Here is a 14,632-nt window from a genome sequence, read left to right as displayed (position 1 = left end):
GAAGAGCTGGTAGCTGGTAGCTTTATATAAAGCCACGCTAAATCAAGAATGCCACAATATACTAGACAACAAGATCCACTGAGAACATATAGAGATGAGAACAGCATTGATTCCCAGATGCTTTACTGTAAGAGCAGGGCAGCAGTTGTTTTAGTCATTCTGAGAAGAGCTCAGGAATGAACTTGCTGGACATCTGGACATACGTATGTCTGTGTTGAGTGCGCACGTGTGTGTTGTGTGTCTATGGTGTGTGTGTGTCTGTGTGTGTGTCTGTGCTGTATGGGCACGTGTGTGTGTGTGTGTGCGGGGGGGCACATTCATTCCTCATTCTCCTCCAGGCTGACTCACCCTCCTGAGTCTCTCAGTGACTCAAGGAGTATTGCTGTTAATCCTTACAAGGTATGTTCTAAATAAATAAAAACTAGTTTGGTCTTGTCTCCCTGCTCTACCCAGGCCTTGACTGGACCCACAACTGCATTCCTGAGCAGGAACACAGCACTGCCAGAAAGAGGCATTCCTCAGGTTTCTCAAAGCCCCTGTCTGCTAGTGTCTGAACACTGAGCACCAAAACTGCAGGAAGAGGAGAACATAACAGAAGGGTTGATTCTCTGAAAACAACTACACTGCTACTAAAACTACAGCTCTGGCTCCAGTTTCAAGTGAAATGACTCCAAGAGTCTCAACGTGCCCCTCAACCTACAACTACCAACGACTCTGCTTGAGAGAGGCACTGCACAGCACTCTGCTTGAGATAGGTGCTGCACAGCACTCTGCTTGAGAGAGGCACTGCACAGCACTCTGCTTGAGAGAGGCACTGCACAGCACTCTGCTTGAGAGAGGCACTGCACAGCACTCTGCTTGAGAGAGGCACTGCACAGCACTCTGCTTGAGAGAGGCACTGCACAGCACTCTGCTTGAGAGAGGCACTGCACAGCACTCTGCTTGAGAGAGGCGCTGCACAGCACTCTGCTTGAGAGAGGCACTGCACAGCACTCTGCTTGAGAGAGGCACTGCACAACACTGGCAGTGACAGCCTGTTTGTGTATCTGCATGCTGTTAAAAGAAAAGCCTAGGACCGGGGTCAGGACCTTTTTAATTAGGGCCAGCCCGGGCGATAACGGGTGCATTAGACTGCGCCCCTTTTATGCTGCAAGCAGTGGATCAAAGCCCATTGACAGTGCTGCCACCGGGTGAATTACGAGCAGTGATTTCCAAACCCTCCCATCTGCAGAAGGTACAGCTCCCTCCCTTCCACCTTCAGTTTCGACTGTAAGTAAACATGTGCTGAACATGTATCTACAGGCAACAAGTATTGAGACACTGCCGATTTCACAAGCAGACTCTGAGGACAAGCAGGTCTCTACCACAGTGTGGGCTGCTTCACCTCAAAACAGTGCAGTAAAAAAAGCTGCTGCAGTGCCTGTCTGTGTAGTTTGCTGTTTTTTAAAGATAGTAATTTGGGGAATTGTACATCCTTAGGGTGTTTTGGTTTGGTATGTAGACAGTGTCATGCAATCCCTAACCTGCTCCTACATGGAAAAATAATGACATGCCTATCACGAGACAGATAAAGCGTGTCTCTCCTGCACCGTTCTCTGCCATCCCACCAGAAAGCTTTGTGATGTCACAATCTCGCTCCCCTGACCAATCCGAGTCGGATTCCGAGCAGCTTTGTGTGAATTTCATGCTCAGAAGGCCCTTTTTTCTCCTGTGACAAGCTTTGCTTTTGAGTCTTGGATCAGGTAACTGAGAAAGAGTTGGGGTTTTAATGATTTTAGTGGAGCCAGTGCTGTACTTTCAGAAAGCATTTTTCAGCACAGTGGTTCCCAACACCAGACAATCCAGGTTTCATGCATCATCAAACATTATAAAAACAATACTTGGAATTAAAACCCTGTACTGTTCAAAGTCCACAAAGGATTAGGTAAACACAGTTTGAGGTACGTTTCTGAAAGTCTACCCTGAATAATGAGTGGGTGTGCAACTCCACACCCCAGAAACGGGTCAGGGCCGTTGCTTCTGAACTCAGAACACCAACTCATACGGGACGCCCTTTCTGAGTCTCTCCACGTCAAGCACTTGCACAGCAGTCTGGCTGGGAAGTTCACCGTCTGAAATCTCAGCCAAAATGCTCCCATCAGTGGCAGACTTTCTTCATTCAGAACTGAAACCGAGGCAGCACATCAAGTATTTGGACGCAAATAATTGGTTTATCAGAGATCCCGGCATGGCAAGGACTTCACCAGTATGTTTCTTTGATAGCCCTAAACAAGTCACTCAGGACCACTATATTATTATAATTACACCGGGCGAGCGGCGAGAGTGGGGCTCCAAGAAGAGGGCTGACAATGTGTCCTTGCAGAGTCATGTAATGTGTTTATATCCATTGCATACAATTACACCAATGCAGGGGTAGCTTTCCTCAGATACAATATGAGATTGAGATTTATAAATACACACACGCACTTCAAAAGATGCATTGATGCCGTACATCTATACAAGTCTCAGAAACAATAATATTTTTGTAACAACTCTACACTACTAAATGGTACCGTTGCATTTAAAGAACGAGGCAGTTGCTCCTCAAGCAGTAAACAAACAGCAATTTGCTCTGTTGAGACACCTGCCCTGCTCGTTTTCCACTGTGTGCCTGGCCTGCTGTGTCCTGCAGGCACTAAAACTCCCAATGGCCCACTCTGACCAAGCCACTGGCCTTGTGACTGACCCTCGCACACAAGCAGGCAGTCAGGCTGACACAGATCCCTCATCCCTGGGGTTGTGTTTGAAGGCAGCCTGCAACACCTCCCTTCCCTTCTGACAGCAGGAGATAAGCCAGCCACATAAAGCCTCACCACACCCTGGATTTGCAGAGCAAGCAAAGCCAGCTATCTTTTAACACCTTGAAGTGAAGCGCTGCAGCTAAAATAAAGTGAGTGGTGCTCTAGGGTACATGTCATTAAACACAGTAACATCAGCATCCTGGGGCACAACATATTATTGCTGTTCTATTGGTTACATCAGGAACAATACTATAGGGAACCATAAACTTTGCTACTGTATTTTCAGTGTAAAATAAAACGAATGCGATAAGAATAGTTGGCAGTGTGTATGTATATGAACGGCTGTAGTGCACTGAAAACGAACCCTATAGCTGTGTCAAAGGCTATGCAGAGCCTGCAGAGGGATGCTCCATATGGTCCTTCCATCACCCTTTCCTGAAAGCTGCTGCTGGGTTAATAGATGCGTTTCTGTGCAGATACAGACTGAAACCCAAGCTGACAGCGGGCAGCGTTGGGTTTCTGTGCAGATACAGACTGAAACCCAAGCTGACAGCGGGCAGCGTTGGGTTTCTGTGCAGATACAGACTGAAACCCAAGCTGACAGCAAGCAGCATTGGGTTTCTGTGTTTGTAGGCGCCATGCCCACATTCTTCTCCATCAGCCCCAGCGTTGACACAGTCTTCCAAAGTTTTCTGCGAGTTCCAGCCAGCCTGAGCAGCGCTCTGTTGACTGTGGCCATCCGAGACCCTACTGACCTCGATGGGTTATGTGTCTAACCTTTTCTGGTGGGTTTTGTCACTTGTACAGATTTCAGAAGTACAGAAGACTAATCAAATCACCCACACGTAGTGTAAAACTTCCAAATATTTCCAACAAATCCAGAATTCTATTCAAATTCTCATGCACTGACAAACAGGTTCAGTCACTGCGTGTTTATTCGTACCATGTTAAGTTTGCTACCTATGTATCTATTTTATAAAGCATTTTTTGTTCAGCTTCTTGAACTCTATAGTAGTTCACACAAACTGTTTTAAATTTTAAAAAAATCATGAACGAAAGGGACAAAGTTATGAATTCTTTGTTGTTGTGGTTGTTTTTTTCACATAGGGAGGGCACTAACATAACAATAAAATCACTTACATAAAAACATTAAAATCGAGTACTTTAAGACAATTTAAAACCAAGATAAAAAAGGTGAAACGGCCCTGTAGTCAGTCAGTCTGTCTCCCTCGAGCATAAACTCCAACAATCACCCAGTCAATTATCTCTCGTCACCGGCAAACTGCTTTTAAGACAAAAAAAATAAAAAATTCAGACCCAAGAGGACCTGTCGGCAGCCCTACTGGTAATTGCTCTGCATCCGTTCCTTTGCGTGAGAACAGAAAAATCAAATACAACAGTCTTCCAACGTACAGTACCTCCCTAATTACAGACCTCAAGAAGGGCCATTCACAGCAGCAGCAGAAGGTGCTGTGAAGTTGTGAAGAGAACCAACAAGCCTTATATCAAGCCTCAGGTGAATGACACTATTCTTCATCTATCCAAACAAACAAACAAACCCTACAGCTGTGCTCCTGTTGTACACGCTGCTTTTCAAGCACAGACAATGCTCAAGCTTTTGGGATTTTGGTATTTTAATTGGTAAGATACAGGCCCACGTTCGCCAAAAGCATTGGCCACCACAAAAAGTTCCCACCAGTTTCTTTCTATGAAGCGTCAGCATTATAAAACAATCTCAGAGCTCCTTCATGTACTATAGTTGGTGTCTCGCTAATTCTTTGACATCAGCAGATGGCCTCTCCTTTTACAAACAGAATGCTGCAAACTTAGAGCTGGGGGGGGGGATACTTTGTGAGGGTGTACCACTGTGGAATGCTATGTTAATGTATAGTAACTTTGGCCTCCATACCAATGTGGTTAAACTCGAGTTGTTAAGATCTCCGTCTCCCTGCCACTGCACGTCCCCACCTGCTCACAGGTGCGTAACAGCAGAGAAGCCTCACTAAGCATGTGTGCTGGCTGGCTAGTAAGACCGCAAGGAGTGGTAACTGTTAATTGATTCATCGCGGAGTCATGAAGTGTTGCAGTTCAACATCAATAAGGAGTTAATGTAAAGACTGGATTGGTACATCTTCAGTGTGATACGGGTTGCAGCACGCACTCACAGGGAATGCTGTTGTGAAAGTACAGTTTCCTGGGGGTGGGGAGAAAAGTAATGATTAAGCAACAAGGCATTTGTCTCATTATTCTCCTTCTGTTATTCCGCCAAAAGACTTATAGCACCCCAGTAAAGAGTGTGAATAATTAACTGGATGCATGAGTAACGGGCAGTGTTGTGTGATGCTCTTGTATATGTAACGGGCAGTGTTGTGTGATGCTCTTGTATATGTAACGGGCAGTGTTGTGTGATGCTCTTGTATATGTAACGGGCAGTGTTGTGTGATGCTCTTGTATATGTAACGGGCAGTGTTGTGTGATGCTCTTGTATATGTAACGGGCAGTGTTGTGTGATGCTCTTGTATATGTAACGGGCAGTGCTCTTGTATATGTAACGGGCAGTGTTGTGTGATGCTCTTGTATATGTAACGGGCAGTGTTGTGTGATGCTCTTGTATATGTAACGGGCAGTGTTGTGTGATGCTCTTGTATATGTAACGGGCAGTGTTGTGTGATGCTCTTGTATATGTAACGGGCAGTGTTGTGTGATGCTCTTGTATATGTAACGGGCAGTGTTGTGTGATGCTCTTGTATATGTAATGGGCAGTGTTGTGTGATGCTCTGCTCTTGTATATGTAACGGGCAGTGTTGTGTGATGCTCTTGTATATGTAACGGGCAGTGTTGTGTGATGCTCTTGTATATGTAACGGGCAGTGCTCTTGTATATGTAACGGGAGTGTTGTGTGATGCTCTTGTATATGTAACGGGCAGTGTTGTGTGATGCTCTGCTCTTGTATATGTAACGGGCAGTGTTGTGTGATGCTCTTGTATATGTAACGGGCAGTGTTGTGTGATGCTCTTGTATATGTAACGGGCAGTGTTGTGTGATGCTCTTGTATATGTAACGGGCAGTGTTGTGTGATGCTCTTGTATATGTAACGGGCAGTGTTGTGTGCATGCTCTTGTATATGTAACGGGCAGTGTTGTATGATGCACTGTTCTTGTATATGTAACGGGCACTGTTGTGTGAGGCACTGCCCCTGCAGATTCTGTACCTGCAGGGTCACCAGTTCCCATCCAGCCTCCTCTCTGTTACACACACATGCTCAACATTCCCAGCTACTGTTATATATCAGATCTTAATATGCTAATGAACTTGGCTAATCAGAAAGGTCCCTTCATGCCTTCATCAAAGCCCTGATCTGTTAGTCTGATCTAATATCAACCCTCCCAAAACTGCATTTTCCCGGCATGAGAAGACACGTTTAATAATAATAATAATAATAATAATAATAATAATAATAATAAATAAAGCAAATGTTAATAAATACCACTGGGCTGTCCTGCTGTATAACTTTGGAAGTGGTAAAATTATCACTGAATTGCTGTTGAAGGTCCTTTGATTTATGGAAGCTCAACTTGCACAACACTGCACAAATCACCTGCAATAACATGAAGCTTCACTGTCAAAAAGCACTGTGTGGACAGCACCTGCACTCCCTACATACACACATACATACACTCCCTGTGCAGACGATGGCAAGTGATCACCCAGCTCCCAGTCTGCACGTTTCAACATTCAGCTGTTTATTTCCTTTAAAAGGCGACAAGCATTTTCAAATGGAACTGAATGCTAAAAGACAGGGTGTGTGTGCCTGTTTTAAGGTGCTACTTCCCAGAACTGATGTGAAGCTGTTTCTAATGAAATTACACAGGGAAGAAATTGGTACATGCACATCTCAGCGGGTTCGCATTCTGGTTACAAACGATGCAGAAATGATTTTATTTGTGAATACTGAAATGTGTTCACAGTGAGCAAGCGGGCTCCTTCTGAAATCTGCTATGAACTCCACATCTCACCTGAGTGGAGTGATTACGTGCTGGATGAGACCCAGGGAATCAATCGGGGGGAAACAGCTTCCCAGCTCCAACTTAAGCAACTCATCTCAACAAGGAGTCTTCTACAACCAGGAGGTGGTGAAAACGCCCGACAGCCTTGTAAAATACACAGGGGCAGCCTGTAGCTGCAAAGCAGCACAGCAGCACTGCCACAGGGTGTCTTCCAGGGTTGCTTTGTAACAGACATCAAAAGTCAAAATTATGGGTTGGATGGGTCCTCAAAATACATCATTATGAGCCGCTAGCCACATCAAAGCCCCGCCCAAACAGCATGTAGGGTTAAATACTCAGTACACTCGGTCCCTTCTAAACAAACCAGGGTTATTTAGAGAAGCTCAAAATGTAGTAAGCGCCCAGGCAAAAATGGTACATGGGGCCCTATTCACAAAACTGTGGAGGGATGTTTATTGGAAGTTTTGTTTTTTTATATAAACATTTTCTTAGATTAAACAGTGTTTTGAAAAAAAGAGAATACACTTCTACCCCCCCCTTAAAAGAGAAGGAAACAGTTTTCATGAACTGCTAACTTGATTCATTTAGAGGGTTTAAAAAGGAATCCTTAATAAAACATTGCTAACACAATGCCTCATCTATCTGATGCACAAAAAGGTCTCAGATTTGATGCCCCTGGAGGTACTGTCCCCAGTTTAAACCCCTATGACTCAACTCAAGTTTTTAAATGTATTACACTTAACATGTGCAGTTCCCACGTGCTCTGCACATACGTGTCACGCTGCACAACTACATGGCAGGTACAATAAATGAAGCAGACATGACAATTCATACAGTATAGGGTCTTTAACTGTGATGTCGTTACTGACCCCTGACAAATCAAAACAAACTCTGCTTTTGTTCCGTGCTCAGTAAGTCTGAATGGAAATACGCCATCTTAAGAAACATCTGAATGACTAGTGAGGATCAGAACAGGAAACACTGTCAACAGAGTTCAAGGGATAAAAAAACTGACCGCTCACTCAAGTGAGCTCATAAAGTCTGACAAGCACCAGTTGCAGGTGACAATTAGGGATTACAAAGCTGCCACCGTATAGTTCTCTGGGTTCTCTGGCAAGACTAAACCACTTAATTGACACATAACCCAGTGTCTTCAAAAACAAAACGTGCACTACGTTGTAATGACAGTGTGTAACGGAGCGTGCCTTAACAACGAACACCAGACTCAAACAGCAGCAGCGGCTCTTGGGAGTGAGTCCAGGGTTACTTACTGGGTGGTTTTTGTTGAGACAGTGTTTGGCCCCATCAGTTCAGGGAGGATGAGAAAGCAATGCTGTATCTATAAGATTAAGCAGCCAGTGATCCAGACAAGGTAAGAACACCGACTAACTATCAACACAAGAGTTAAAACAAAAGAAGAAAATGTTACCAGCACCCCACCCCCCTTCCCTTCAAAGTCTTTTTTTACAGCAGAATCAGCATTCACTCCACAGGCTTTTCACACACCAGCTCGAAAGACACTCACTTACCAAATAGTTCATTTTCAATCTCTCTTTTTCACTGCGGGTTTTGTAAAGGAAGGGGGGGGGGGGGTGGTCCTGAAACCCCACTCTGGTCCCCTTGGCCTCCAGGAACGGTGGTTTTTGTTGTGTGAAAGGTCTTCCTCCAGCCGTTAGGATTTTAACACATTCTCCAGTTCTGTGTGACCTCGGAGGAGAAGTATGAAAGTATTCCTTTCTTAGCTGTGAAGCGCACAGCCTCCCCAGCAGTGTCTCACTGACTGACTCAGTCAGGGAAGGAGGGAGTGAGGGAGGATTGCTAGGTAACCTTACACCTTCCCTACCCACTCACAATCCCAACATTCCTTTCCTCACTCCTGATAGGCCGGCGGACCGTTTCTTATGCAAATGCACCCCCCCCCCCCTCTCTCCTGCTCTCTCCTGCTCTCTCCTGCTCTCTCCCTGGCTGGTTAGGAATGGATCTGCCACTGCATGGCACTTTGTGGAATCTACAGGCAGGAGTACATGTCTCTCGATCTCTCTGTCACTGTCATATCTCCCAGTCATTTTCTCATACTAGACTAAGCAACTATAACCCTTGTATAAAAAGCAGAATGTTTAGTTTTTAATATAAATGTAAATAATGCAAAGTTGTTTTAAAAGCCCTGCTGCAATGAAACAGAAGCTTTACAAATGGACCATGTTCTTAACTTTTAACAGCTTCCCTAACATTTTCACTTCTCTCCCAATCCCTGTGCATCTGAAGATAATATATGTGATGTCTACAGTATTTAGGCCATGCCTTTATGAAGACAATGAAGAAGCAAATGGGGTAAAGCAAAACAAATGCCTTTGTCTTGTGTATTTCTACAAAAGTGTGACATTGACATTGACAAACACTCGCTGCTTGACCAAGGAGTTTTGTCGGTACAGTATTTCAAGTTTAGCAAAGTCACAAAGGGGTCACACCCCATTTCCTCCCTGGATCAAGGCTATACCCACACATTCCCAGTGCACACATCCCCTGAAGCCTAGAGCAGGGAACCAATGGAAATGCTTTCTGATTGCGGCTTTGGATTCCCGTGTAGTTCTCACTCTGGGAGCTGTGTTGTCTTGTTTGTGAGTCATAACATGTGGACTGTCTCTCAACATCAACCCCCTACTGCTCCCAGCTCCTCGGAGGTGTGAGACCTCCCAGAGGTGGAGGCCAAGAGGAGTCAGGCCAGTTAGCAAAGCTGTTAACAGCAGTGTCGGGCTGAGCTGTGACAGCCTGCGGAGACCTGCTGCCAGGCATGCCTGACCTCTCCTCCCAGAGATAAACAAGAGAGCTATCAGGCACCCTAGCCACAAGACACCAGCCTGAGCAAGACCCCCAGGGACACGCTCTCTGTTGACATAGCGCTTCACACTAAACTGTTCCTGTGTGTACTTATTTACAGGAGAGCGAATTAGGGAACCAAAACACAGACCTGAACTGAGCTTGTCTAAGAAAAAACAAAAACACTATTTGGAGGCTTATGTAGCTATCCAGGGGTCCTCAGAAAATTGGCTAGCCACGACTATGAATCACTATGAGGAGGACCTGGTGAACAGCGAGTGTGTATTTGAGCTATGCCCACTATCAGTGTGATGTGCAGGGTTAGTCCTCTGATCCTGTTCACTCAGCTCACTCTCTCTCTCTCTCTCACACACACACACACACACACACACACACACAGCACTACTTTATTTTTAGATTCACAGTAAAAAGGTTACTGTTTGTATAGTCGTATGAAGTGGTAAACTTCTCCAAGAAGCCAGAATCATTTTGAAATCAGTAATTTGGATTTTCAATTATAAACCTTTATGATTTACTGCACTTTTCTGGGTTTTACTGTGGTGCACCACAACTGGGTTCAACCCAACCCTACAGAACCAAGATCAGGTTCTGGGAAAAGAAAACTATTATTGTTCAACCATGCACCACAACTGTCCTCACCATACTGATGCACAACAGACTCCTTTTAAATGACGACTCCTATAACTCCAACTGTACTGCGTGGAGAACCTGTTTATTCAGCAAGGTGAAGCTTAAGGGATTACTTTGCATTTCTGCAGTGTCAAAACAACACTACACAATGTGCTCAATTTCTAAGCTGACAGCTCACATTTTCGCCAGCCTTCAAGACCAAACAGGCACAAACAAATGAAACACGCACATGCACAAGAGGTGAATCAACTCACCTTCCAGAAAGCAGAGGATTCTCTGGGAAATGCAGCTCAGTTCCTCACACTGGCTATTTCACAAACAAAACACCTTCTGGTTTCCCAGTTCAGTGAACGCACAATTTACATGGAAAAGAAACACCTTACTATTGAATGTTATCTGTTCTTTTTTATGTTAATCACTTCATTTTCAGTTTGACTTTATGGGCAACGATTCGTCTTTGAAATTAACAGACAAGTGGGTTCATAATGCTCCTGTCAGTACACATATTTCATGTCACTATTTTATACACTCAGTTTATAACTCTGCAGTTGGGGGACCTCTGTTTAAGAGACTGCTATTTGTGTTCCTGCCTCTTGAGAATGCTGTATAAAAGATAACCTTATAATGGGGCGGAACTGTATTTACAGAGTCATGTTATTTTAAATCTCATCAAATCCTCCCTCATTAAAAAACAACATCTAATGTTAAATTGATCAGCTCCAAAGGTTATTTCACTCAACACTTTTATCTGGACCAATATTATTCTACTCAAACATGATTTAAAAAAAAAACATTCAATGCCACAAATCAGGCTTTTTAATTAAACACAGCGGCGTGATAAACTAATATAAACTAATCCCGACCCCAATAAACAGGTTCACTGCAGTCTGTCTGATCCTCAGCACTCTTTCTGCAGTAAATAAAGATATTATCTTGCATGCAGACAGAAGGTAATTTAATTATCCCTCTCCCAAAGAAAACATGCACTGATTGGATTGAGCAGCATTCTGGGCTTTGCTCACCCCATGTCCTGCAATCCCAGAGGAACTAGAATGCCCTGGCAAAGCTGGGACCCGTTTCCACTGGGAAAGCAGGGGATTGAGAAGTGGGGTACAGTACTGCACTGCATCACTACACATGAGTAACAATATAAATATTACTGTGAATGTGTAAATAGTATTGCATGTCACTGCAAAGGGGTAATGTATTGTAATGCTGCTGAATAGCAATGTAAATGTTCCCTGTGGTGTATGGCAACAAACAAGAAGTGTGTTGTAGAAGAGAAGGACCGAAAATCAAGAAGCTTAGAGACTGAACCCTGAATCTGTCTGTCTTACTTTTGCTCTACGCAGTGTTTTTGGTTGAAGCAGGTGCTAAGTATATGTGTACCTTGTTTACACATAAAAAGACTACGGGACAGTACTTTGATATGGTAATTGTTGTCTCTAAAAGGGACGGATAGAGAGACAGAGGTATACTCATTTTATGAGGTGGATATGAAGGTTTGAATTGCACTGTTGAAGTGCTTCCTTCCATTAGCCGTAGCCCCTTTTTTTTGTAAATGTAACAGAAAGTTACGTTATTTTTCACGTAAAATGTAATGCATTGCCACATTAAGTTTTCTGTCCAAAAAAGAACCAGTTACAAGTTACTGAAAAATGTAATCAGATTACTTTTTCAGAAACAGTGGCTTGAAACCTAGTTTGAGGCAACTTTGCTGTATTAAACCTCAAGTCTCCCCCAGTGTGCCATGCAGTGCCCTGAAACCTAGTCTCCTGAAACCAAGTTCGAAGCCACAAAGTGTTCCCTCAGCTTACCATGAAGAGGTGGGCAAAGCCCCTGCACCCATCCCCCAGTGGCAGTGTGTACCTCCTGCGGAGAACGCCTCGGTAAACATCTCAGGAATGCAGGAATGCCACACTCTACAGTCACAATGGCTCCTTGCAATCATTACTTCCTGGACTGGGATTTTCTCTAGGGCACTGTGACCTAACATTTTGGAGTGGTTAGGAATGACTGGGCAAAAAAGAAAACGAAAACCAGCAAAGAAAAATAAAGAAATAACTGTGATGAGGTGACCGAGCCCACTGCTTTGACCTTCTTCTCTTCCCGGCAATTCTCTGCCAACACTGTGGAAATGGGGCTCACTTTTAAAGTGCTTGATCACGCTGCAAGATGACTTTATTAGAACTCAAAAAACACACTGACCATTTGTTTCTACACACATACACACCTGAGGCTTTAAATAAATAAAAAAAAATATGAAAACAGCGTCTAGACTCAGGGACAAACATATCTACCGTACTGTGAGGCGCAAGGCTGCGTTACTTATCCAGGGCTGCACAGACCTGAAAATTTCATGCCAACATGACCCCTTGATAATGTTTTATTCCCGGCACCACTAACTGTTTCTCCAGATGTGCCCATGGTATTATGTGTGTGTAACTGTAGTGTACTGTACACACACACACACACATATAAATAGATCTAGATATATATTATTAACAATAATTAGTTTGTTCAGAAAATTGAGATGAGCATCTGAACGTCCCAGAAAGTTAAGACAGGCTCCTAACAGACAAGTCTGTATAAAACACAACGTCCGGGCTCCCGGGTGTCACATCTGGTAAAGACACTCCGCGTGGAGCTTTTCTGCTTGTCAAAGCCTCTTTTACAGCAGTGCTGCAAAGGTAAGATAAATACACTGTTATCTGCTGTGATCAACAAGACACATACTAGCTGTGCGCTGCGCACTGAAGCATTGTGTTCTGAAGCCTGTGTAACACTAAAATCAAAAGGCAATTTTTGCTGGAATAATTACAGAACACACATACAGTAAGAGGATGCTAAACATGACAGAATTGCAATGTTAGGAAAATGCAGGTGATGTAATGGTATCCCTTTAAGATCTAATCAGAGCCGTTCTGAGAGAACAATAAAGAACTCTTCGCAGCCTCAGCTCAATATAGGGTTGTGTTTGTTATGTAAAGCTAGCAAGCTGGCAGGGCAGAAACGCATTATAAAGTTGAACTGTTGCCCATTGTTTATGCCCCAAAGTCATTCTTAATGGGTTTTTGTAAAGGTGCAGGTTGTAGGATCTGCACAGATGGGTGGAGCAGAGGAAATGTCTAGTACTTACAGACTAAATAAGCTAAAAATATGATATCATACATGTGGCACCTTTTTCCTGTTTGTTTATTTTGTTTTCTCGTGATCCGCTTGAATTAATCACGTTGTCTATAAATAGCAAAGCTCCCACCAAGAGCGTCTCACTTTGTGGATGTATTTTAAGACATGACTATGGGGTTCCATGTGAACCAGTGAACTCGCTAACCCCACTGGTCACCCAGGACTGGAGCAGGTCAGTGAGCTTCTCCTGGTGGGTGAATAGGCTGGTCCAGCAGTTAGCCGAGTCAGGTGCTCAGGACTGTGTCGCCCAGATTTGCTTCCCACGGCTCTCCCAGGCCACAGTACACGGAGCAGCCCTCCCTGGTGCATTGGTTCTCATCAAGCAGCGGTCGGTTGTTCACAGAGGCAGAGAGCAAGTGAGCTAGTATTTCCTGTCTGCTTCTCCTTAGGAAACTGTTCTGTACAAGAGGATTGCCGGTTGCAGATAGATGAAAGGTTAAAGAACATGATCCCAACAGCTTCAATTGAGTTGATACATATATTCGAAAGCACAATAAAGAAGCATGCGCGTGTGTGTGTGTGCGAGTGTACTGGGGGAAGGGTGCTTACTGGTTTTAACAGTTAAACTGCAGTTTCAAACCACGACAGTGCAAGTAACCCAGCTGGGGTTCAGTTACGCAGTTTAGCTTAGTCACGCTCTGCAGATCTTGGTACCAATTCAGTGCACTTTCAGAAATACTACAGCTGGTGTTTTTATATTGTATATTAACATAGCACAGCAATAACTGCATTTATGATGCATTTTTTTATACATTAAATGAATCAAGTCACAGGCTACATAAGTTTGCACTGGTGCTTCAAAAGAGAAGGCGGTTCTGAGCCCTGAAATAGTTTTTGATTCTAAAGTAACAGTTTTTGGGAAAATATCCCATTCCCAGGAACACTGACCACTGCCCCCCTGGGACTGAACTTGGAGGATATCAGCCTGGGCAGCCAACCACAGGAATGTCCCCTAGGGTTCAAGAATGCACTTATCAGCTGGCTTTCAACAGCACAACTCCTCAGGATAATTGTCTGCAGACATCTCCCACTACAGTAAGCGGCCACTGCAGGAAAAGGGGCACCAACCGAATCACAGCTCCTGTGAGTGTTGCACTGGTATGTGGGGTCTGGTAAAGCTGGCAGGCTTGGAGCGCCAGTGTGGTCGGAGTTAACCCTGTGTGGTCCATTTCTGAAACAGTCAATCGT

The 14,632-nt window shown here is 44.2% G+C and overlaps 1 protein-coding gene across 2 annotated transcripts in view; it reads right to left on the bottom strand.

Annotated features, from left to right (window-relative positions):
• The window catches only part of LOC121325511 (breast cancer anti-estrogen resistance protein 1-like), a 62,188-nt gene that overhangs the window by 27,974 nt on the left and 19,582 nt on the right, over window positions 1-14,632 (bottom strand). Inside the window, exon 1 of one of the 2 annotated variants that reach the window (XM_041268044.1) lies at window positions 8,317-8,584. The exons of the other annotated variant lie outside the window; for it this stretch is intronic. Coding sequence (XP_041123978.1) covers window positions 8,317-8,328 — 12 coding nt within the window. The 5' untranslated portion in view covers window positions 8,329-8,584. Of the gene's footprint in view, window positions 1-8,316; window positions 8,585-14,632 lie in introns of those variants that run through there. 2 annotated transcript variants of the gene reach the window in all.

The sequence above is a fragment of the Polyodon spathula genome, chromosome 13, assembly GCF_017654505.1.
Source record: "Polyodon spathula isolate WHYD16114869_AA chromosome 13, ASM1765450v1, whole genome shotgun sequence".
In the NCBI taxonomy this organism is placed as follows: domain Eukaryota; kingdom Metazoa; phylum Chordata; class Actinopteri; order Acipenseriformes; family Polyodontidae; genus Polyodon; species Polyodon spathula.
This window is presented reverse-complemented; position numbering and strand designations above follow the sequence as displayed.